The sequence below is a fragment of the Neolamprologus brichardi genome, chromosome 7 (assembly GCF_056152115.1).
Source record: "Neolamprologus brichardi isolate AB-2024 chromosome 7, ASM5615211v1, whole genome shotgun sequence".
In the NCBI taxonomy this organism is placed as follows: Eukaryota; Metazoa; Chordata; class Actinopteri; order Cichliformes; family Cichlidae; genus Neolamprologus; species Neolamprologus brichardi.
In genome coordinates this window covers 38,981,787-39,008,311 of record NC_142110.1, presented here as the reverse complement: position 1 = coordinate 39,008,311, position 26,525 = coordinate 38,981,787, and the positions used below count along the sequence as shown (strand labels likewise).

Sequence of the window (26,525 nt, the reverse complement as noted above, 5' to 3'; positions counted from 1 at the left end):
ACTGGGTAGCCTACAAGTTATTAACCTGAATGATCAGGACTAAGTCGTCGGGGCACCCGGGAAGGGGAGGGGAGCTTCGAGATGGTCATAAATTTCTGATTTAACTCCACTTGCCGTCTGTGAGTCTGCACCGACGTCTCATCCTGCCTAAACTGAACTGCCAGCAGGCTGTGTGTCTCCTCAGATGCCGAGGGAGTAGCTCAGGAAGGAGGGTGGGTGAAAAAAAGAAAAGACAAAAAAAAAAAAAAAAAAAAAGGAAACAAGATTTCAGCACCGGAGCTGTCCGCGGCTGTCTTGGGGAAGACTCTATTCCTGCTAAAAGGGGGAAGAAGCTGTAAATTTTCTCTGTGTGACTGTGAGGGCAAGGGATAATAAACTGCTGTGCCATTCGTCTCCCTGCGGGGGTACCGACGAACGAGTAAAGGCTCACATACTTCATTCGGGCCAAGTCTTGCCATGCTGGACGGCCACGCTTGAGTCAGGAAGGATAAAGTCGCCAGAAAGCCGCGGTGAACAACAGCCTTTACCCTTTACGGTGAGTCAACGTATATAAGAACCGTTGCTTTTCAGTACCACTTTGTAAAATGTTGCATGGGGAAAAAATGCCAGTCTTGATTCAGATTTAGCCGTGACTGAACTCGCTTAAGGTGGATTTGCGGGAAACCCTGAACACAGATGCGTGCATGGGAAGCATATTTAGGTCAGCATTCATATGGGTGTGGATGCGCGCCGCGGTTGGCATCAAACTAGAGAGTTCTCATTGCAAAGCCTGGTAGCTCCGTCTGCTCATTTCATAACAGTGCACCAAAATCAGCAGGACACGAGGATGAAAGCAGGGAAGTTCTTGGACTACAGCTGGTGCACGTAAAATATGTTGTTGTTTTTTTTATGATGGGAGATCTGCAACTAATGGCACAATTAAGTCATCTGGAACTCATGCCCCTCTTTGTAGCAGACACTCTTTAACTGTAGTTTGCCGTCTTCAATTGTTTTTCCCAGCACTGTCCCACTCACGGGAGCATTGCTGTCCATTAAGTTCTCCATCAGTCTTTGTTTACAACCCATACGTCCGAAAACAAACAAGCCAGTTTCGGTGTTAACCCAGGAGGCAGTGCTGCACCTCATTCTGTGGTAGATCTCTGCAGCCTGACCTGCTTCACTGCCGCCTGTTCTGTGCTTATTGTCAGAGCCTTTGAGAGCATCGCTGGCTCAGGCTCTCTGGCTGGCAGAGCCTGAATGCCAACATGATGTCTCCCGTGTAAGGATGCATTGAGATTTAAATTCCACCTCCATTCAGACACCTCTCTGTTTCCTCTTTTTTTTTGGCCGTTCACAAACTGAATTTCAAACCCCTATATGCATTTGTTTTAGATGGAAGAGAGAACAGACAATGAAAAGCCAGAGGGAGAACTGTTTGGGTTTTTTTTTCTTTCTTTTTTTTGGGGGGGGGGGGGGGGGGGGGTTAAACACAGAGGGGCAGATTTCTGAATGAAGAACTGGATCAGGATAGGCCAAGAAAAAGCTACAAAAACAACCAGCTCTTTGATTTGATTTAGGTTCCTTTCTATGTCCTGGTGCACGTACGTCTGCGTATTTTAGATGAGTGTTAATGATTTCACTCACTAGCTCTTACAGGGATCTGGGTGAACTCGTTAGTGTAATTAGTTCCAGATCTTTGCTTCCCTGGTCTGTGGGTGAGATCTTCAGCTAAAAGCGGATTCATTCCCACGAAAAGGCATGCTTTGTGGTGCCTCCATTGAAAAACTCTAAGCCCCCCCTCAACTGAAACAAGGAATGAAAAGGAGGGCTGGTTGGGATTCTAATCAGCACATACCAGTGACATCCAACAGCTTTGGGAAGGGAATCCTAGCACAAGAGAAATGGCACATACAGTGTAGCATCCTTGTAATGCTTTTATGATGGAGAATGCACACACACGTAATAAGGAGACATACAAATGTGGCTTGAAATTGTGTCTATTTGTATGATTTTGAGCTTTTAGATAATGCATAATGGAGAAAGAACATCAACATTTTTCTTTCTCTTCAGTTTTGCTATTTTCTTTAAAAGAACTGGATACACTAAATGTTTTAAGTTTGCACCATGCCTCAAATGAAACAGTCAAGAAAAAAAAAAACAACTCTTTGGTTGCTCACAAGCTAACAAGATATGTTCACATTGGCGCCGTAATCTCTCTCTGCTTCCAAAGGATCCATCCAAAACAGCTGAAAGCTTTGATATAAATTATCAGATGTGATATTGTCTTAAAAAATGCTTTTAAATACTAAACTGGGAAAATATAATTTGGTGAGTGCACCCATTATTATGAGTGGATTATATCCTAGCAAGTACCGCCCACCCCCCCATCTATAAAAATCATCCTATATTTGTAGCCCTCTTAAGCGATTAGATGTCCTGCCAATGTGAATCAGTGCCCGTAAAAGATTACTCTTTAAAGATGAAGTAAATTGCTGAACATCCCATACTGCCACATAGTACACTGACCTGACCTGAGCTTTCAGCATCTTCTTGGGATTCTTAGAAAATAAAATTAATCAAACCTCCTTGGAAGATATGAATATAACGGTCCAACTTACTTCATCAGTATTAACTTAATGAATAATGAATAAAAAAAAAAAGACCAGTTGTGCTTTAACACAACTATTTTTCATCTTTATCTGTAGACTATTTTTCCTCAGTCTAATAAATGGCTGCTCAGTGAGCTCAATAACCTACACATGGTGTCACTTGTATAGCAGGAGACTTAATTCCATTACAGACTTTAATGTTGGCCTGTGCCTACAAGAGAAAATTGATTCTGGATACTCTAGAAGAAGTTAGGATGTTTTGCCTGACATGGCGTGGGAGTGTTAAATAAATGAATGAAGTGTGGACACTTACAAAAAAAAAACACTCAGATGAGTAGAATAAAATCACAAGGATTTCAAGAGCACTTTGGCGCCACCTCCCTCTGAAATTATCAATTTTTAATTAAATCAAGATGCTCCTGAGAGAATCATCATTTCAGGACTAGTCATAGTCATTTGCCAACATGAATTGGGAGCAGAAATGCACAGTTGATTTTTCTAGGACTCAAATATACATAAAATAAACAAAACAGGGAAAGAAAATTAACAGTTTTGTAAACTCCCCTAAACCTGGCTTTTGTATGGATAAAGGCAGGATATATCACATAAGACCTAAAAAAGACCAAACTGCTGATGTACTTCACTATCTTCAGAATATTCTCACACAATACAAGATTTCCTCAGACATATATGTCAAGTTCTGCTCTAAGGAATGGCCCTGTTTTACGTCCCTTTGGTCCAGATCTTTTTTTATCCAGTGGCATTTAAATCATTCAGAAAGGTCCAGGAAGGAGAGCAGAGCAGCCGAGGCAGTGGCTCCTGCAGGAGTCTAGTGATCGTCAAGCCTGAGGGAGTTTTATCCTGCTCGCTTCTGCTTGTATTGGCCATCAGATGTAATATAGAGGGTGAATGTGGGTGACCGCTGAGCCTTAGTGGAATCACTTTTTAATACAGTTGGCACCTGAAGGGGGGTTAAAAAAAGTCAGTAGGTAAAGTAATATAAGCAGTTGAGTGAGTAAAAAGGTTGTAAACAAGTTGGTGGAGCTCATCAACATTTTCTAAGCAGTTTTCTGTTGTCGGGTAACGACAAATGACAGCAAAGCAAAGGTGTGGTCAAGTCAATTTGTGGTCAATTTACCTTCATTTTGTCTATTTTCAGCAGTGTCACTACAAAATTATAACTTTCCTTGTAGCCTGAAAAAAAAAACAGTCTCACTCGCATGGATCCTTTCAAAGATGATTTGATGTAGATATTTATAGGCAAGGTGTCAAAGATGAAACCCCCCCCCCCCCCCCCCCCCCCACCATACACACACACACACACACAGCAAAAAAAGAGATCATCTCTCTCGTGAGTATGACGCAGATGCAGGTGTTGAGCTTCACAAATGTAAGCGACAGCCAGGCAGGAAGAGGGCTGATCGGTTTGACAGGCTTGTGGTCCAACGCTTTGGGTTTTTTTTAGACTTGCAAGGTGAGCGAGTGACAGGTTAGTCAGCTCTTTCTAATGCACTATGGTATCAAAGCCAAGCACTGACCCATTTCTGTCAGAATCAACTTGCACATGGAGAAAAAAAAAGTATTTTTAAAATTCATAAGCTAACCTGAAAATGACAAGGTCTTCTGTCTGCACATGCATTTGCTCATCAGGAGTGGCTCTCAGCTCCAGCATTGTTTGGAGAATACAAATGCTGAAAACAAAGAACCTGACCTCTTCTTTCCTTCAGCAATATATAATTTGCATACAAGTGTAGAAAGCTATCATTACTTTCCTAAACCCTGGACTGGGTTGATGAAGCTGGTAATGTTGTGATCCATGTGTTTCTTTCTCTTTTGTTTCAAAGTACAGGTAGACCTTCACTTTGGCCGTTGTAGCATATTGAAATTATGCACGCTTTTTATAGATGGCATTGATTCGATAGAGTGCACAAAAACCTTGGGTCTCATACAAGCATTTAGCTTATTGTTATTATTACCCCCTCGCCACTTCTGTTTATGAAGCCTATTCACTTTGCTGGCCATTACACAACAATTTGTTTTCTGTTGCTTATGCCATTAAAAGTGGCATGGCCTGTTATCTGCACTGCACAGTAGTTGAGGATCCAGCTGTGGTAGCAGCATTTAACCAATGTATCAGTAATGGTTTGGTTATTTTAAGCCTTGTCCTCAAGCATGCAAGAGCTATTAAACTTTTTTTTTTCTCCAGCAGCATAAGCATGGTCTTTGCAGGCATCTCTAGCATCTAAAAGCTGTCACTGCCTTATGCTGATGCCAGAACTGCTCTGAGCCTGAGTGGAAAGGTCACTTCAGTGGATAATTAAGTCTCATAATAGTCACGGTGCCTTCCTCTGTTATGATCACCACTTCTCCTCTAATTATATGTGTTCTTTATGAGCAAGTGTCTTCTTCAAAACACTTTGATGCAGTCAGGCTGTTCAAAACATATCTAAGCTATTGCATTAGCGTTCTTGTTTGAATATTTCTCTGATATTTCTTTTTTCAATTTTGAGGTAAACTGTAACAATTTAAGGACTGTGAGGTAAGTCTCCTTAATTCAAATCTAACTACCCCTTGGTAGATTTCCTTCAGATTAAGTCTGCTCTCTCTGTTTTTGTCATTTTAAGATGAGGAGATGAGAAGAAAAGGTTGAGTATAGCACTTTATCTGTTACTTGTGTGCATTTTAAAATGGTATCTTTACCTCAAAACAAACACAGGCAATTCGCAAACTCTGTGTCTGCCAATAAGAGATGCATTTCCATCAACCTCTCTTAAAAACGAACAGACAAAAAACAAACAAAAAACCCACAACTATGATAGAAATATTAAAAGGGTTTTCTAAGGTGGAAAAGTAGGTGTAGCAAAACTGAAACAGACATAATGAATAAATCATGACATGCATTATAAATTAAACAGGGCATATTTTCTTCCCACTATCTTAATTATTTTCTGACTTTTGAAGTTTGACTGATACTGCACTGTTTAAGTTCATCATGCATGTTGTATCCACTCAGTCATGCCAAATGGAGAATGAATATTCAACATCTGCACAGTGCTAGCACACGGACTAAATATAACGGACTAATATATGCTCATATGTATTTTGTTCAAATAACAGATATAAATGTAAGATCAAACTGGTGTTTGATGTGATTGTTAAAATAGTAAGTTTTAAATCCTTTACCACACCCAGCATACATCCTGTACCAATCAATCGGTTGGACACACCCAGGAGTCTATATAACTCCACCCTTTGGGCCTGCTAGGCCTTTTACTGCATGTCTACCAGAATGCGAACATAGGACCTCGTAAGTTAAGTAGACTCTGCTTAAACCTTTAATTACCTGATTGCCATGCAATGTAAATGGATAGTTCATCAGTTGAATGTTTATTTATTATATTATACTAAGTCCTCGTATTGTTGCCTTCCATAATGGAAAGACAGACTCCAAAATGGTGGATGCATTAGTCATATGGTATTGTAATTTGGTTTGATCTTTATTTGTAATTGTCATTATTTTTATGTATAGGGAAAAAAAACCCAAATCATCCATCCATCCACCTAATCATCCCTTCATTGAGTCTTCCAATTCATCATCAATTGTTTAAATGTGCCACCACATCAGATGTTCTTTCAGCAACAACTACCACCTTTTATTCTTGTTTCTTCAGTGATATTTTTCAGTACGTTGACAACTGTATTTATTATAAGTTATTTCATTTTGATGTAATTGTTTCCGTAATCCTGGACAGCAAGGATGGAGTCTAGCACAAGTGCCATATTGGAGAGATAAGCAGTTAAGAAAAATGTCAACTACAACCATTTAAAAAAGAAACTGAATGCAGAACCTTTTTAGTCTAACCCCATCTGTAGTAAAAGACAGCCCACTGAGCTTATGGTTATCCCTGCAGTTATGGTGCTGGCTATTCAGTATTCTGCATGCCAGCAGAGTATTTTAATGATTGTGTATTCTCAGCATGCTTCGGTCATTTATTGGGCTTGAGGAGGGCACTGTACCTAGAAAGACGGCTCTTCTAAATGAAGTGCTTGTCCTTGAGGAAGACAATGTGTCCCAAAATCTCCCACTGAACTTGGGAGTCAGTAGACATAAAACTCACATGTCGAATAAAATGAGGTTTTCCAAGCAGCAGAGAACGGTTTCCTGATTACCTTCAATTTTTTTTTACTTTTAGTACTTCTGAGCACCAACTCCATTTATTTTAGATTTTCATAAGCATGCTGAGATTCAAAATTATACATGATTTGTGGCATTATCCCAGTGGGAAATATTTCAAGTTATGCATGATTTTTGGCATTTTCCCAGTAAGCTTATATAGTATATGCTAAATAAATACTATTGTTCTGATGGGCCCCAGTTAATTAATCTCTGCAGGGATGCTATGCCTCAGATGAATTGACCTTTCACCACTATTTAGTGCATGCCATCCAAAACAAAATGGTGTGCTTATGTTTGTTTGTTTTTCTTTGTGAAAGGAATCCAGACAGGGATAAACATTTGAAAACTTAATTTAAATGTATTCTAAATTGGTTTTCTATTTTGCTAAATGCATGGAACCATAAAGAGTGAAGCTATGCTGAAATGGGCACAAGCAAAATGAGTGTAGTTTCTGGAGTCTATGAAGCATGGGTCCCATAGCAGTCTGACGACATAAGGCCTGACAGGCTATTAGTTGTAACCTAGGAAGGGAGAGAGGGGAATGACTCCTATTTCACTTTCGATAAATGTGATTAAATTTCACACAAGCACTTAGTGTATGTGGAGCATGGTTGGATGGGATTGTATTTCAGAGCAAAAAACACATGTCCCAGAAGTACCTTGTAATCAACTTGAATCCACAATGCTCCCCCCACCACCCCCCACAATAATGCAATTCAAGGTTGCTTCTCTTAAGTGTAAATGAGATCTCGGTCTGATTTTGTTGAACACTCTACCACATCTTACGGTTCATGATTTCACTAAATGTGTTTAGGGATTGAAAGTATTCAGTATTAAGTTTCCTGGAAATGGTGGAGTTGTAACTTGGTTCAGACTTGATCAAACTTCAGGATGTTGAGGTCAGTCCGAGTGGAAATTGAGCTTTGAAGCCTTATTGCTACTACTGAAAAAGCTGAGAACAAAAGCTACTGCAGAGAACTAGAAGGGATGCTCACTTAAAAATGCAACAAAAAAGAAAGTAAAACTGAGGAAGAAATGACAAAGGCTGAAGAACAGGTTGGTAAAAGGTGGTGGATTAACCAAGCTTGTGGGAGAGGCACCAAAGCAAGGGCAAAGACAAAGAAAAATCAACAGACTCCAAATTAATGAACACGAATAACAGAACAGGCAAAAAACAAACTATACATGGGCAAAGACAGAAATGCAAACCCTCACAAACACGAGTCAAGTGAAGTCTTTTTAAAAAAAAGCTATCTTTCTCATTCTACTGCAGGGAAAAAAACCACTGCTCTCTTCCAGTTTTCAGAAAAGTCATAGCTGTCGCATTTTATTTAGGGTTGATCATAGCCTCTGTGTCATGAACTGGGAGACCTTTTTTATATATGGGTTTCAGGAAAAGAACTATAGTCTGAATGGGCAAAATCTCATTTAAAACCTGCCCAAGGGGTGATGTAAAATTATATGCAATTCTAATAAGCTTGAAAGTCAAAATATGGTTGGAGCAGCTTTATTCTTCAACACAGCCTGATCTTGCTTAGGCAACCTTAATGTTCAGGAATAGTTTTTCAAGCTTCTTAAAAGGCATTCAAAGCGTTGAATGTTGGTTGGACCAACGTGTTTACAGATGCTTGCAGATATGTTGTTGTTTTTTTTTTTTTCTTTCGACCTCTTCTGTACATGTTGATGATGATTTGAACTGACAAACTTTTAGATTCCTCAATCCATAATACCCATTACCACTGATTATCCACTTCTTGTGTAATTCGGCATACCTCTGCCTTTTGACAGCCACCTTTCCTATGATACCAACCTGCCTGTGCCCAAATGATGCTCTGTTTTGTCTCCACTTGTCTAATTTTCTCAAATTTAGGATCAACGCCATATCATGCTGAGGTGCCAAGTTTTTAGCTAATAGCTCTCAGAATTTACATTTTAGCAAAAACATTATTTTTATATCTGTACATTACAGTTCCTTAATATCAAAGATATGTTCATTTCAAAAGTGTCAACTTGTATCATTTTTGACTTTTTTTTTAATGAACATATCTTTGATAGGAGGAACTGTAATGTATAGATCTCTTCAGTGATATGAACTAGATGGTTTGAGTAAAAGCAGTGTAGATACATTTTGTCATGCATTGTCAAACATGTACCATCATTTCAAGGTGCAGAAGGACCGATTTGGATCCTTAAACTTTATGAAATATGCGGTTAAGGCTTTTATTTTTATTTTCCAGTGAATTGTGGGATCTGCTTTCTTCAGCTTTCTGTTTATCTGAATCATGTAAATAACACTGCACAAGGACTGAACTTTTTCTTACCGAATGATATAGAAATGTGGGAGCCAGAGCAGATGGTCAGGGTTTATTAGTAATAAGGAGAGGAGTTCAGGGAAATTGCTGCTGATAGAATTAGATTTGGAGCTAACAGGAAAAACTAAAGACATTCAGTAACGGCAAGATCTGATGTGCAGAGAGCGAATATTTCCATGGGTTGATTTTTACCAAAATATGAAGTGAAATTTGGTGCCATCTGTGGGCTTGTAGCTGGTGCTATCAATCACTTGTCACTTACAAGTCAGTTTTGGGGGGAAAAAAAGAATTATTTTGTAACAGTTCCTCATTTTATTCCTTCTACTTTCATCTTTCTACAGCAATGGGAGTGCTCATGTCAAAGAAGCAGCAGGTGGAGAAGGTGCAGAAATGCACCGCTGTCGTCTCTGCCTTCCAGGCGGGCCTTAAAGATCGTGCTGTCACAGTGAAACAGGCAGAAGGGCAAGTGGAGGAAGGTGAAGGGCATGCCAAGACCAATCCTGATGAGAAAAATACAGAGGACGCAGTGCAAGAGGAGAATGACAATAGCGCAAGTCCATCAACTTCCCAACAGGCCTCAGCGCCAACGAGAGACGAGTGTAACGTCAACCAGGAGGCTTGGTCGAGGTTACGGGATGGGAAGGGAGTAGAGCCGGAAGATCTTGACAAGACTCATCAGCTCACACCGCCTGCTTTTGTGCGACCCAAAAGGGAACCTGATGATGACCAGCCTATAGAAGTGGACCTGTATAAGAAAGAGGAGGTATTAAATAACAAAAGTCAGTAGTAGTAGCAGCAGCTAGTCTTTGTCATATATTAAAAAGTAAATAAATAAATGCATAAAAAATCAAATAAGATGGTTCACAGTTGTGGGATTAAACGATGACTACAAGATGTTAAATAATCTCTATGGCAACAGCAGGTTATTATATCTGGTGACCTGTTTTCTTCCCTCACATTAGGCATCATGATTGAACAGCACAGGCAATCCGTAAAGAGATTCCTTAGCTTTATCTAAACATCCTTGTTGAAGGTGAGAAAGTAGGAGTTTGAAGTTGTTTGCTGTTGGGCCTTTAATAGCTGCACAGGCTGTGATGTATTGTTGTGTGTGAGGGCTCTTCACAGTGAGCATCCTGTAGGCGGGCTGCTTTGGCTGGCTCTGAGAGGTGGCCATATTCGGGGTGACGCTGACTAACAGAGCATGTAGTTCACAAGAGCAATGATCCCATCAGGTTTTCTATTTAGAATAAATAAACATGGCTTCAACTTACTGTACTTACAATCCCGCACTAAACATTTATCTTGCCAATGGTAATAGATGTGTCTATTGGAATGTTAGAAGACTTATACATGAGGGTCATAAAGACTCGGACACTGACTCATTATGTAACACTCTTTTTAACTTTATTTTAAGAGTAGAACATCTATTTAGTAAGGAAAACTGCATATACATATACTGAAATCTAAAGGGACAATTCAGTGTCAAGCAGCCGTATGGCCAGGTGAGGCCAGTTCTTGTTGTTACATGGAAAATTAAGCAGATGAAAATTTAGGAATTTATTCCAAGTGTTGAACTTGCATTTGGTTTTTATTTTTTTCAGTATACCAGTGAAAATAAAAACTTTACCTAATTCAGCTGGCACGCTCTTAAATAGGAGTGCACTGACAAGCTCTGCAATATCAAAAGGCTTAGAGAACCATAGATGTTGACTCGAGTGGGAAAATCTCCAGTTCTTTCTCAGGTTAAGAGAGACTTCACAACATTTAGCAGTCTCAAGCACTTAGTCAGTCTACTCTTTCATGAATGTAGGTACAGGGCTTACAAGATTAGACAAATAAAACGAAGGTTAATTTGTACAAGAATGATGGGAAGAGAAGCATGGAAAAGAAAAGGAAAAGCTCCAAACATGGCTTAGGCAAAGCCATGGCATAGAGCAGGGGTGCCCAACTCCAGGCCTCAAGGGTCTGTGTCCTACAGGTTTTAGATGTGTCCTTGATCCAACACAGCTGATTTAAGTTTTTAAAGTCTTTTTAGGTCTATAAATACTTGAAGAATTACATTTTGTAATGTTGCCATTTTATACTACTACAGTGGATTTTAAAATCAGACAATCAAATTTTTATGGTGGCCCTGAGAGGCCAAACGGACTGCAACTTAAGAAAACACCAGCAATAAGAAAAATGCTGCAATATTGAGCATGTTTGCAGTGTTACTTCATTCTTAGAAGTTATTATTTTATAGAGAGGCTTGCTGGACAGTCATCAGGTCAAATAAGGTTCACCATATAAAAGAGAAACTCTTACTGAGGAATATGACAAGAGGGATTTGTCTATGGCCCTGGCAGCATTTTTATAGATGTGTAAAAGTACCAAGAAAACTTGCAATGTCTTTGTGTTTAAAGCAGCCAAGCATTCAGCAGTCATTTCCCCTGGCTTGACAGCAGAGTGCAGCCTGGCTGACTTTACAGGGAGGTTGGATAAAAACCGACACTGAACACATTAGACAGCGTCATAGGTAGTGATGTCCTTATTTGAGCCTGAGATGGACAGTTAAGTGCTGTACGTGACACAAACTACATTATATAATACCACTTCCACCACACTCCTACCACTGATGGACTGATGCTTAATTTCTTCTCGGTAACCTGTTACATAGAGGTTTGGTTGATGGGAGATGAAGCAAGGAAGTCAGGAAGTTTAGAAACTACATGTTAACACAATTGCAGTGATAATTTTGTTTTTCTAAATGGGGGGGGGGGGGGGGGGGCACTACATTTCTGTGAAGCATGCAGAACTAAAAAAAAAAGCTCTGTGTCACTGATGCAATCTTTCTCCTGCAGCCACGAAGCGATGAGATGTGTGACGTGTGCGAGGTGTGGACTGCTGACGACCTGTACCCTTGCAGGATCTGCACTCGGGTATTTCACGATGGCTGCCTGAGAGAGCTGGGCTACCTGCGTGCTGAAGCTTTGCAGGAGATGAGAGATACAGCCCACACGGTTACTGGCTGGAGCTGCTACTATTGTGTAAGTCGGGGCTCGTTGCTAAAAACATTCAGTGCTTACAAATGCAGCTATTTTTGTCATGTTTGCAACATAATCACAAACTTAACTAGTTTAGTATTAAATGTGTGTGTGTGTGTGTGTGTGTGTGTGTGTGTGTGTGTGTGTGTGTGTGTGTGTGTAATAAACACTAAAGGCCAACCACAGTTCTTATTTGCCAGTCATTCAAAAAAATGTGAACTGCTATCCATTCATCTACTTAGCTGCTTGTCTAGTTTGGGATTGAGGAGGACCTGAAGCCTATCACAGTTGTCATGCGGTGAGAGGGTACAGCCTGGACAAGCTGCCTATTGGAGAGTCATTCATGCTCACATTCACACTTGCAACCAATTTAGAATCACCAAGTAACCCAACATCTCTGATGCCCTTGCACAGTCCAAGCTCCAAAAAGGAGATTGGACATATATTGGTAAAGTGGAACATTAATTTATTAAATTTGATAATGGCATAATTTAGTAACATAATGAGCAAGTTATAGAAATATTTGCAAACTGCTTAATCACTAAATCATTGAAATGTCACACTACTGGTGTGAGAACACATCGACTGGTTTTCACTGTAGCTGCTTGAGGTATCATTCTGACAGCAAATATGACTTGTCACGTCTGGAAAAGCTCAGGTGGAACTAATACAGTTAATGATGCCTCTGTTTCCTTTAAGTGTCACAGACTATGACTTAGTGGAATTAAGTACAGCTGAGTAAATTTGGCAGTTGTCATTAAAGCTGTTGACAACAACTGTTGCTGCCTTCAGCTTTCAATTCCTGCTTGTTAATTCATGTCAGATATACAAGTTATGGTTGAAGTGGTGGCTTTTGCCATGTTAAAATCAGTCTTGTGTTAGGTTGTGGTTTTCTGCATGTGGTTAGATTGCATACGGAATAGTCCACAATATGCCTTTTGTGTAAAGGCATGTGGAGAGCATAGGCTAAAATCGTCAATATCATTTAGATCATTACACAGAAGATGATGGAGATGGATTTGATCCCACTTTGTGGAGGGCAATAGTTAGAAGCACTTATCATATTCACAAATTGCAAGTCTCCATAATTTTATGTCTAGATTATTACAGCTAGATTTCATATAAACTGAGGCAATGTTTTGGCAGATTTTTCTGTAATTCAAACAATAAAACAAACGGCAGTTTCTCATCAGAAATTCAGTGCCAGTGCCAAAACCCACGACTCCCCGATGACCCCGTGAGAGGCATAATGCAATCTGTTTTAATTCAAGCGTAAGCAACTAAAGAGCGCTTTTGCCAGGGGACCCTTCATAGCAGAGTAAGGGCGCCATAGCCCCAAGAAGCAAAATCACTTGCCAAAGTTGTGCAAGAGGGATGTTTTCACACAATCTGCGAGAGGACGCTGAAAGGTTTGTTCTTTGGCTAGCTTCTTCAGTGTGTGAGGAATGAGGGTGGAAGGAGACAATTCAGTGAGGGGGCGGGAGCAATGTTTTATTTAAATTGTAAATTCTAGTCCTCCTAGCCAAAGAAACCAGTTATTTTGTTAGTGTATCAGTCAGATGTTTCAAATCCCTCTCCCCACACACACCCTTCTATCATATCTGACATTTAATTTCACACAGGCACTACAGGCTGCTGCTGGCAGATGGACTGAGTTCCCTTGAAAGTGGATTTACAGTCTTCAAAGTAGGCGATTGAAATAGTGGCTTAGTTTCAGTCGCTCAGAAGGATTGGTCTGTGGATACCACTGACCCGTCTTTATAGCACTTTGATGCTTGCAACTAGGCCTGTATGGTCCATAACTTCCACATGGGGTCACCTACAGGAGTTGCATTCATTTATGCATGTGGAACAAAAGCAGTAACTTTATTCATTATTCATAAATTGATTATTCATAATTTATTATGAATTCACCCTTTTGCAAGTTACATGTAATAGGGAAAAGCTCTATAGAGCAATTCTGATTCTAGAGCAATGTTTTTTGACTCCTGTTTTTGATGAGATGCCACTATAAGTGATCATTTATCCAAGACATGGCAAACTGCAGTTTGTTTATTGTATTTGCCATATTGTATTTTCCCACCTCTTCTCTCCTGGCACCTCTTGATTTCTTCAAGTAGCTAGGTATGTGGCAATGATTCTCGTACTCTTACTACCTCATAAAGTGACTGCATTACAAGTAAACCTTTCAGATCACACGGTAATCAGAGTCATTGGTAACAGAAATACTGTTTATGAACAGTATTTCTGTTCATATTTATAACTTCTTGGGTAAAGAGCTTGCTGATTATTTAAAGTTGTCTGCAATAACACATCACCAGCACTATCACTGTATTTTTTGAACAGGACAGTCTCAGATAGCTATTTATGCAATCTGCCAGCATAAGATTAGAAAGTGTTATTTTTATACCTTGTTCCCTGGAGGCCTTTTGTCTCCTAGAGAGCATTTTTTTTTTCTCAGATGCTGCCAGTAGATGTTGCATAAACCCTTAAATCTATTTTAAATTTCCTCTGCACATTATATTGGATGACAAATAAAAGACATCTGTAGCTGATGGGCAGTTTTATTGTTCAGCAGACAGCTGGTGTTACTAAAGGTAATGCTTGATGCACATAATGGCTTACAGATGCGTAAAAATGTCTTGAAGACAAAGGACACAGTTTTAATGATTAAAGCACAATTTGTTTTGTCTCCCACGTTGATTTTTAATTGACTCCTTGAATGACAGACACATGCAAATAAATAGATATGAACATGTATGAAGTCTTGTAGGGAAGTGTTTAATTGCAAGCTTATTAAGGTGCAGCAACCCCAGAGTACATATATCGATAAGCTATATCAATACAATAAGTGAAGCATCTCTTTGGCTTTTTCTTATATGCAGAAGTTGGTGAATGAAATTAAATTTGGAGAAACTGACACCACCCTCAAAATTATGATTGTTTCTGATACCTAACATCAGGCAAAATCTTACAGCAGGAGCTTGCCTATAACAGTACACACATTAATATCCATCTTTTCCCACAAAGTTTAATAAAATGTGGATTAGCAGTTTTTGCTAATCTCCAAAAACAAACATGGCATTTAACTTCACACACAGTCGTTGTGCTGGATTGAAGTGGAGGCATTTGGTGGAGACGATTTGCACAGAGTGCAAATTGCATTTCAGACCCAATATCTGATTTTCTGTGTTTTAGAGGAGACAGATGACTAATGAAACTGATTTTTACACAATATTGATTCAGAATTGGCTGTCATTTGTTGAAATATATCTGCACAGAAAACTGAATAGCACATACAATAGGACACAAATCCACACTGGAAGAAAAGTACAAAACATTGTGAAGGAACACAAAGGTTTTTTTACAATGTGACACCATCGGAGCTTTACTGCACTGTCTGGCCGTAGCTTACACTCAGGTTAGACACTTTGTAGTAATAGGCCTGTTAAAATTGTATAGCCAGTGCCACAAGTTTTAGCAGGACAGTGTGTCCCAGACTGGAATGACTAACAAGACCAGATGTGCATAGTTCACTTTTGAATGAATCAGCCCAATGAATGGAGGATCTTTTTAAATTAGTGTCTAATTTTGTCAGTGGGATTAACTGTTTAAGTGGAACCGCCCACTTTCAGCTCTTAGATATTTATAGAGCCACAATTTCTATAGTAAATATGAAATTACATTTATTACAGTCCATACTTCCCTTCATCCCTGTGCTTAACTGCTTATCCATTTCAAGCTCATGAGGGTGTTTGAGCCTGCTCAAGCACCCCAGTGAGTGGAAAGTATGATACATACATTTGATCTTGAAATACAGACAGTAAGGTGGTAAGATGATAGTTACTTTGATCTTGATTATAAATTGAAAAGGAAGAGAAAAATGAAGATGTTGTGCCCATGTTGACCAACCACCAGTGTCCTTTGTGGCAGGGATGTCACTGTCAGCAGGTGGGATGGGGAGGCTAGGGGTTTTTTTTTGTTTTGTTTTTTTTTGTTTTTTACAGCGCAATTCACTCACATTATTTTTATATTAGAATACATTGTTCTTACACCAACCATCCCATCTGTTTATATTTGGGAAAATGCAGATACTGGCAGGAGTGTTAGTCAGACTGATACTGACACTGAAACACTCAACACACTTGCTATACAGTAACTCATACTTTAATCACACTTGGCTGACATATGTGTGCTTTATTCATTTGGCCTTATTACATATACCATTTGCTTCAATTTGCCAAGCTTAAGGGTATTTTTTTTTATCTGTTTTTCTAAGTGTGGGCGGTTGTGAATTTCATTTAGATTTCATAATGTGCCTTTTATGAAGCCCTGACAGATTGTAAGGGTGATCAAGGACCATGTAAACAAACTAGAATTGGCTTATGTCAATAATCCCAAGGAGACTAAAGTTTGATCACATCACTTATGTGATAAATAATGTAGAAATTTAGATCAGCATCTTTTTTGCTGATATTCGAACAAGTTGAGGAATAAAATGACTATCTCACATCTTTGGTTACATTTGTCTTTCCAGCTCTGGTTTACTCTGGCCTGTGTGTATCTGGAAATCTGTTAATTTAAACAAAAAGTGCATAACTGTCTTTTCTCCTATTAAAGCCAAATTGCTTTTTGTTGACACATGGATTTAAGTGCTAACATCGTTATATGTAAATTTTATGAAATAAGTCATTGTGAACCTAACATCTGGAAAACATCCTTTTATTTCTTTTAATTATGATGCCATTATGGAGAGTGACATAAAAGGCACATTACATGAATTACCCAGGAAACACTGAAATGGGTTCATTAGTCAAAGCTACATGCATGTAGCTAATTGCAAGGAATAGTTTAAGCATACTATGTTCATCCATCAAGTAATGTGCCACTTGCGATAAAAGAAATGGTCTGGGCGTCATGTTACAAAGCGGAATACTCTGGCTTCATCTCACCTCCTGTAAAGACTTTCTCAGGACCAGTTTACGTATATTCTCTTATCAAGAGTGCCAGCATGCCAATTGACTGTAAAAGAGACTGCATTAAGAGTAATACTCTGCTCTTCCCACACATCTCTTCCTGCAGGACAATCTCAATCTACTTCTAACAGAAGAAGAGATGTACAGCCTCATGGAGACCTTCAAGCAATGCAAGATCATCCCTGGTGAGCTGCTGAATACAGGTTAAAGATATTTGGTTTTGGTAGATGGTAGTAACGCTGGCCATGCAAGAACTTTAATACTTAACCTTTTATTGATATACTGTACGGGACAGCACTGTTGGTTGGTGCAAAGTTTGCAGATCTGATTATATATTAAAGAAATTAACATCCTCAACAAAAACCCATTGTATTCTCAAGATGATATGACACAAATCACCATAAGACCCAAATTGGTACTGCCATTGCAGTATTGCTTTGCCACTGGTTGTACATGTCCGGAATGCTTGGTGATTAAAAGCAAAGAGATCCCAGATGAAATCTTGAGCACCTGTCTGGTCTGTGGTCACCTCAGATGTTTACTGCCCACAACATTGTTTCCTTGAGAAAGTGCATTTGCCCTCCACCCAGTCTACTTTGAAATGTGTAGTAGGCTGTGACTTTGCTGGACGGCAGTCAGTGGGAGGATGCTTTTCATTTTGTTGAAAATCACTCACCATAAGATGATGTATCTTGAAGACTGCCAGGTGACTAATTAGGACCTGTGTGATGAATTGTTCCCTGCTGCTATAGAGTCGTGCCTGGTGTCAGACGAGCTGCTTCAGTACCGCCACTTTGTATCCAAGCAGCAGTTTGAAAAGGACCTGACTGATGAGCAGGAAGAGGAAGTCTTGGCCCAGTTTGCTGCGCTGGATCCTGAGAAGAAGGGACACATCGAGTGGTCGGACTTTCTCTATTTTGAGTCTCTGGCAGTGTTAAGGAAGTTTCGCACAGAGGTATAGTTGTGGATTAAGGAAACAAGATAATTGGGATAAATCAGCACCGCATTTTTAAACTCGACCTGAACTGTCTTCTTCCACTACCATGACTCTTTGGGTTTACACTCAGCCATGGCCTACATAGCCCTGATGAGTTTTGTTGTAGAACACTTTAATTATACCTCCAAAAACCTTCAAATACTCTATTCCTTGTGATATAGAAAAAATGCATATATAAATTTAACAAATATACAGACTAAGGGAGTGTTTAAGAAATAATCGTTGTAGCTGTTGATGAAACGATCTCATTTTTCAGTCTGAATCAAAAAATTGATTTTTGGGCAAAAAATGCCCAAAAATCTGGCTTGAATCCAACAGCTGAACTATTCATTTTGTCCCTTGACAATAAGTTTTCTTTTTTTGTTTTTTGGCCTGACTAATTTCTATAAACAGGTATTTGCACGTGATACTATGTATAATACTGTGTGGAAAGTGGGTATTTTTCCTAAATGCAATCCTGAAGCTAACAGTTGTTGTAACTAATTTGCAAGTTTTTAGCTTTTTGTTTTAATTTATTTTTCATGCATGAACAATGTCTGAGGATGGAGCCATGCATGATGAATAGAAATCTATTATCCCATCTGGATATCCCCCCCAGAGGCTAAGGCTGCAGACTAGCTGATGGTTCCCAGATTGTGGTTTGGGAGGTTAAATTTGAAGTTTGTCTGAGACTTTGGGGTAGTACGGGATGAAGCAATGTTGGCAGAATATGTCAGACAGTCCAAGTGTCACAGGAAATGACCAAGAATGTCTAAGATCAGCCCTAAAGTGTCAATTTTACTGAATTATAGCTGTTTAAATCACTAAAAGGTAAATGCTATTCTTACACTTCTTGGATTTTATTTTTTATAGAACTCATTGGTGCGTCTGTTAACTGCCAAGGAGAGAGACACTGCAAGGTCAGTGTTTCAGGGTCTGGATCTGGATAAAGATGGTGTAATCACACGAGCTGAATGCCGCCAAGCTCAGCAGTCTTGGTTTGAGAAGCTCAAGAAAGACTCGCAGTCCTGCAATGTGAGGTGAGTAGACCACATGCCACTTACAGGGATAATTGGAAGGAGTTTAGGGAGTCATTTGTATGCAAACTGCAGATGGCATAAAAGGTCTGGGCACTTAGGGAATAGAAACACGATAACATGAATGTGACACCCACCTCTAGTAATGCCATAAAGTCAGTCTTAAGAAAAAACAAAAGTCTGTCTTAAGAGTGCTGCTGCAATAATCTTTTATCCAAACACACAATATGACAGCATTTTGAATTAAACTACACCCACTGATTAGTTCTCTTTAAATGCCATACTCTTTCCCATCTTATAATATATTTCATTATTTATGTTAATACATGAGATTAACCTTGAGATGTCTAGCTTCAATTTAAATTGTCCTAATTAGTTTTATGATGTAGAATTTTAAAAGCAAAGATCAATCTTACAAAATGGCTTTGAAAAATAATTGAATTATGGATATTTAGTTAAAGCAATGTGCTGGGAGAAGAGCACAATGCTGGCGCTATGCCTTGGATCATGTGAAAATGCAGGGTTAATGGTGGGAGGTTTTAATCAAGCAGCAAGTGAAAGTATAAGTCATAAAAAGAGCTTGAAATAAAACTAGCCCACAACTGAATATAAAGTCGGTACAATGAAGTGTGGAATACAAAGGACTTGCACAGGACACAAGCTTCCCAGCCTGTGACTTATACCACTGTCATTGCCACCCTTCCTACCTCTTCATGTAGACTGTTAGGTCTTGGCATACTGTATTGCCACAGCTGATCCACCAAGGCACAGATGCCAAAGCACAGCTTGTGCGTATCTCTGCGATCCCAGTTACGTCAGACGGAATGGCAATAATTGACACCCTGGGATGAAAACGTGTTGGTGTAAGGGGTACCTTGTGACGTTGGGCTCACAAAGACTTTAGCTGTCAGCCAACTTAATTTTCTTTTTCCTCACTCTGACAAAACTGTTATAGCCAATAGCATTAAGTGATGTTCCTCAATATAAATGGTTATGTCATGGTTACAAATTTGAATAAATCATCAATATAATATAATCAGAAGCTTCTGAAAAAACTGATAAATCTTTGGGATGCCAAAATTAATATTGGATACCATTGATTATTAAGCCTCAGATGGCACTACATTAATAAACAGCCTTGATTCTGTCATGGAAATCACTGGATCACTGGGCTCAGGAATGATGTGATTGATTCAGTGTGCCACAAATGCAGGTTAAAGCTCTGTGATGCAAAGACACGACATTTAAACATGATCCAGAACGGTCGCATCTTCTCTGGGATAAAACTCATTTAAAGTGAAAAAGTGTTTATTGGTTAGGTGAATTGAAATATGAAATTATTTTTGGAAAACATGGACGCTACGTCCTCTCAACTAGAGATAAGGGACCATCTGGCTTGCTGTCAGCACTCAGTTCAAAAGCCTGCATCTCTGATGCATCAGTGCCTATTAAGATTGACATCTTGCGCATCAGAAAAGGACCATCAATCCAGAAAGGTATATACGGTTCACGTTTAAGAGCAACATGCTCCCATCTAGATAACAACTTTAGCAGGGAAGGCCTTGGCATATTTCAGTAAGACAAAGTGCACCTGTTAAGAGTGTGGCTAGTAGTCACTTTTAAGATGTCTGTGAGATCAAATTCAAAATGATCTTTTCCTAAAATCCAAAATTTTCTCAGTTTAAACATTGTAATCTGTTTTTCTATTTTACAGAACAGTCCAACATTTTGGAAGTGGGGTTGTATTGACCTGACTGGATATTTATTCATTTATTTATTTATTTTTTTAAATACAAAATTCTGAAGGAGCTAATCCAAACTGCCAAGACATCTACACTATAGGAAAGCTTTTCTCGTTACACAGTAGTGTTCATCATGTACATTTGCATAAAGATAATTAGTTATAACAATGGAACTTCTCCATAATTGACTTGCTGTCAATGTTTTTTATTATATGCAAATCAGCAAAGATTATGATAACATCCGAAATGAAGGAGAAATGTCAGTTAATGCAGACATCCAGTACTCTTCCTACTGCAACATTTGCTGATTACATAATTTGCATCTCATCATTCTTTGTTTCCAAGATAATGAGGAGAATATTGATTATCAAATAAGTCACCAAAATGTACAAATATTATTCTTACAGTAAAAACTGACTCTGGTTTGAACAACTGTCCCCGTTAAGTGTTTGGGTTAAGATGAGCATTTCTGTGACGTTTTCTTTGGCCACTGTAGAAAATCTGCATGGAGTGAAACCCCCAGATTTGTGCAGGGTCAAAATATCCACTGTGGTTTCTTCTGATAACCATTTCCACAATGAGTTAAGCAACAAACTAAATGTCATTGTTGCCACTGACAATGCATGACAGCACGTGTGGACTGTAACAGGACTGGGGTGTAATATTTCTTTGTCCTGGTGCAGAGAAGCTCTTCAGTTCAATTTTCCTTTAGCTCAATGAAGACATAACAGAGGACTTCAAAGAAATTATTTTGGCACAGTGACCAATGCAATAGCTGCTTGCACCACTGCAACACTGGAAAAAATGGCAAGAGTCCTTAGAATTAAAATATTTTTCTAGATCTTTTCTTTTTTTATTAAACATAGCACATTTCAAGAATATCAAAAAATATTTAAACTGAAAAATAACCCCATGTACATCAAAGGCCAGGTAATGTTTCCTTTATGTATACTGTTAAATACAGAGTATTTTACTGTCAGTATGAGTCCTAAGTTTCTAACACTGACATGGGCACATGGATAAACCTGGATAAATTGCCTTTTGCAAGGCTTTATGTGAGACTGCATCAAAGTTGAGACACAATATTAGATATGTCTCACAACATAATGCAATCTAGTGTAACACTACAAAGTGCAAACCGACAAAGCTCTCTGACAAACACAGTCATAACCTCAAGACAAGCAGTTTGTTGCTTGACTGAACTACACAGCTGATGTTTGTTTCCCTTAATGCAGCGAGTAGCTTTATTTATGGTTAAAGTTGTGAGGAACCCCAACTAGTTTCCCCAGTAGATGGAATAATGAAAGGAAAATTGACAGTGTAACCACTGACTGACCCATCAGAGTAATAATGAAAAAAAGAAAAATCTCTGATGGGGTTACTTCTGTTTGTCTTACAGTGTATGCGCATCAGTCGAATACGTGTTCAGATGATTTTCGCATGTTAAAGATGTAACTGCCACATGCAAAAGTGCTTGACTGCAGGTCAGAAATGTACTGAAATGTCCTCAGATTTGTACTGTAATAAATGCACTTTCCATCACTGTCACTGTGTGCCTGCATGTGCTCGTTTACCACTTGATATCTTGTGCTGTCAAATCTAAGCTGTACCATTCCATCCCTCTCACCTATTCGGCATCCCCCCACAGACTCATGGGATTCTGCTCTCCTATGAATTGTGGGTGAGTGTGACTCAGCACTGCATGGCTTGTCTTTTTTCCCCTCACTTCAACATCCTTGAGCACTACTCAGTCAAGTATTCTCAGAGAACCCCTCAGTTTAGATTTGTGCAATTTAACCCTTGCTTCATAAGGAGCCAAAGGGAAGGAGAAACTCCAAAGTGGCTCTTTCTGGATGTAAAGCAACCATAGACACGTGAATCTCTCGAATTTAACGAGGAGACTGAGATGATCAGGTCTCGTTATACAGAGACATGGGTAATATTCAGTCTGGCCTTTAATTATAGGGATTAAAAGAAATCCTTTTCTTCTCCTTAGGAGTGCTTCTCCTTAAAATTCTTACTTTTCAGAGCACATGCATGGAAGTTGGGCAACCCTATGTAGTACAACCATATGCATTTGTGCTGATTAAAAAGTAAATATACTAAATAAAACAGAAAACTCTGCTCCCTTGGATTGCAGAAATTCACATGCTATGGTGTAAAAGGTAAAATGTATTTTACCTTCTGATGATGAAGCCATCAGAATTTATCAAAAGAGCTTCTAAAAAAATGACTAATACTTGTGGGAGACAGTCTCATGAAATAGGCAGTTGTAATGTTTTAAGAACCATATTTTATATGGCTTGTATTAAATCTTAGATGATTTTTATTTATGTATTTTTAAATCTCATGTGAACATCCTGATTTTGGATGAAAAAGCTGATGCCGTCAAACAAATCTCACTGCCTGGAAAGGACCGCATTAAATGATTTGCTGACTGGAGGAAAAACATCTTTAAAAAATTAGATAAGCTAGTGAAGAAAACATATGGTTTGCATTTCTTCATCATATAAACACATTTCTTACATTTTGGAGACGAAATAAATGGGTAATCATTCATCATCAGCTTGTCAGATTAAGGGATACTATATAACCAAGCTCCATACATTCAGACTGCATTATACCTGGTACAGGTCACAAGTCTAACACAGATTGATAATTGGTTAATCGTGGAATAAGATCTATATTAATTGTCAATGGAAATTCAGCTTAAAGCCTTAAGACTTAAAATAATGATGCAAAACAAGGACGTTCCAATTTCCCAGTAAGACCAACATAAGTGCTGCCATGTTCATCATAACATGATGATTTAACTTCCATTTTCTTTTTTCTCATAGGCAATAGCAGCTGTCTTATTGTTCATTAACTGCCACTTAATTTTTGACATTTGTTCTTTGGTACAGTATAAGTCATGTTGGCCCAATATGTGAGAGCAGTCCAGCCAGCTCTGGCAGTGAAAGGAGCAAGAATGACGACAGCAGGTTTGTTGCTTTTTTTTTAAATATTTGTCAGTCTGTGGGTCAAAGTGATCAGTTATTGGAAAGTATATAAACGATTTTAGTAGATGCCAATTTCTGAAGTTCTTACAGGAAACCTTAAAAGCCTGCAGTAAAATTTTTACAGTACCCTAACTCATGCTTCTCACCAGCCTGCATGTCCATTGTGACCTTGGTGTGGTAAAAATCTTTCTTGCGCAGAAGCGTAGGAGTAATTTTGAGTGAAACAAGTCAGCCCAGAAGGCCGCAGCATGGACAGTGACGTGACCTGCCTACTTCCTGCTGCAAGCTCTGTTTCCAATGCAAATGATTTCAAATTCACTTTCTAAGCTGTTGCCAAGAGGTTGGGGTGAATCCTCTTTGCCATATCATGACTTTTGAGACTTTGAGATTTTTATTTGCAATAATTGCAGCCAATTAGCAAGCTGTTCAGGCAGGCAGTGTTTTAGGATGAATCCTGATTTTGGCATAATAACTAGTTACCGTGCTCGTTACCACAATAATAACGTAGTTACTGTAACACGTTACTTAATAACGCATTAGTCCCTACACTGGTAAGAATGTATTAAATTTAATTAAGATTCCCAAACTAACCTGTGATTATTTTTTTTCCATCATTACATGTGTCAAATTGCAATTATTTAAGGACACCTGAGCGTGTGACCATATGCCACAAGGCCCTGAACTGTTCCAACCCCTTGGTGTCCCCATGTACTCTTCCAACCTTCCTGTCTGAAAAATCTCCACTGTTCTATCAAATAAAGGCAAAAATGTCCCAGGAAAAAATTGTCTTAAAAGGACCATTATCGGCATATCAGTATTGAGAAAATACTGCTATGCAGTTCATGGTCATACAAAGTAAAGTACATGCAGTAGGACTGATCAAGAACTATAGCTCTTATGGTCACTATAGTGAGGTGCCAGGATGACTCCTATTGTGGTGTGGTGTATTATTTCATGGCATTCATTTGCAGTTACAAAGATGTACAACTGCTGGCTCTTGTATAGAAATGTATGTGTATATATGTGTATGTATGTATGTGTATATATATATGTGTGTGTGTGTGTGTGTGTGTGTATGTATATATATGTGTGTGTGTGTGTGTGTGTGTATATATATATGTGTGTGTGTGTGTGTGTGTGTGTGTGTGTGTATATATGTATATACATATACACATGTATGTGTATATACGTGACGTGTGTATATGTATGTGTGTGTACGTATATGTATGTGTGTGTATACGTGTGTGTGTGTACGTGTGTGTGTATATATATACATATATATATTTTTAACCAAACTTTCTTTCTTTTACACAGGCCAGTGACCTGGGCAGACTTCCTGAGGGAGAGTGGCATCTATATTTTGGCTGCACGGCCTAATAGTTCTGCCATGCACATCAGACTGCCTCTATAGTCCAGGATCTGCTACTGCATTCAGCAGAGGGAGTGAGAGATGGATGATGTACCCCCTATAGTCTACAGTTGAGTGAGGGAGGATAGACATGCTTATACAATGACACGAGGATGGCAAGTGAGAGAACTGGATGAAGCAATGAGGTAGCAGATCAAGCCAGTGACAGAATCTCTCCTCCTCTGCATCACCTCAACACCACAACACTGACAATGCACGCTGACTGACACACCACAGACGCAAGTGACAGCAGCTGTCACAGGTCCCCACTCCAAAACCTGACAGCTTCCAACAAATGTGAAAGCTAGAACAAGTAAGACAACCCACTCACAACCTAATCAGCTGGTGATATTTCTGAAACTTTAAATGATCACGCACAGTCAGATGAGCACCTAGGATGATCACATGAGCCAACCTAGACTCTACAGTTCTACAGCTCCATAAGACACCTGGGTGGGCACATTAGGGTGTTGGGCTTCTACTCTTTCACATGTTCTTTCCTTTGGGCCCCAAAATGTCCTAATTATAACACCATGCAACTGAAATGGGATTGTGTTATGCACCATTAAAACTGTTAATCACGCCACACAGAAGCACATGCAAATTAATTTCTGGTAGTGTTTGATTTGTGGGAGGAGATTAACCACGCAGCTACATTAACGGAATATATACCAAACAACATTGAAAGCTATCTGCATACATTATAAGAGAACTGCTATATATATACCAGTATAAATTATCATGCATTTAAAAAGATGTATTTATTCCTGTATCCTCTGATGTATCCTGTTTTCTCCATTTCACCCATGAATCTGTGTTCACGAAAATGCTAACTGTGAAAGGGAAAGAAAGCTAACCCTGTAAGTGACATGTATATACTGCCATATAGTGCATTTTGGTATTATTCTCCCAGAGCTGCACTATAACAAGGTGTAAATGCCACTCCTCGTATTCTAATGTCATTATTTGCACTGTGGGAATGAGATGTAGTTGGACTATTGTGACATAATCACTGTACTGAAAGACTGAGATCTGCTGGAAATGTTTGTCCTTTGCTAATATGCAGAAGCACTCTTTAAAAACTGCTATGGAAAACGAGATGAAATTATATAATGTAACAGATTACACGATAATTTTAAGGCACGCGATCCTGCCCCTGAATCACTAGAAACCTACTGTAATGAATAGGACATTATGTAGTGTTTATGCCATGTAATGGAGGTTTTATGCTGGGTTCTTTTGAAGTAAATAAAGTATGGTAATTAAATCAAATTGTGGTTTGAGGGA

The 26,525-nt window shown here is 39.0% G+C and overlaps 1 protein-coding gene across 2 annotated transcripts; it reads left to right on the top strand.

Annotated features, from left to right (window-relative positions):
• On the top strand, nucleotides 1-26,525 carry phf24 (PHD finger protein 24). Of its 2 annotated transcripts, XM_006795604.2 has the most exons (9): nucleotides 1-535; nucleotides 9,419-9,840; nucleotides 11,918-12,103; nucleotides 17,183-17,261; nucleotides 17,829-18,031; nucleotides 18,926-19,092; nucleotides 22,480-22,512; nucleotides 23,735-23,812; nucleotides 25,145-26,525. In XM_006795604.2, exons 2-9 carry the CDS (start codon nucleotides 9,421-9,423, stop codon nucleotides 25,239-25,241), a joined length of 1,263 nt encoding a protein of 420 aa, XP_006795667.1. In that variant the 5' UTR covers nucleotides 1-535; nucleotides 9,419-9,420; the 3' UTR covers nucleotides 25,242-26,525. The 2 variants fall into 2 exon arrangements, with proteins under 2 accessions (XP_006795667.1, XP_006795668.1); XM_006795605.2 differs by lacking the exon at nucleotides 22,480-22,512 and having other exon boundaries at nucleotides 25,145-26,524.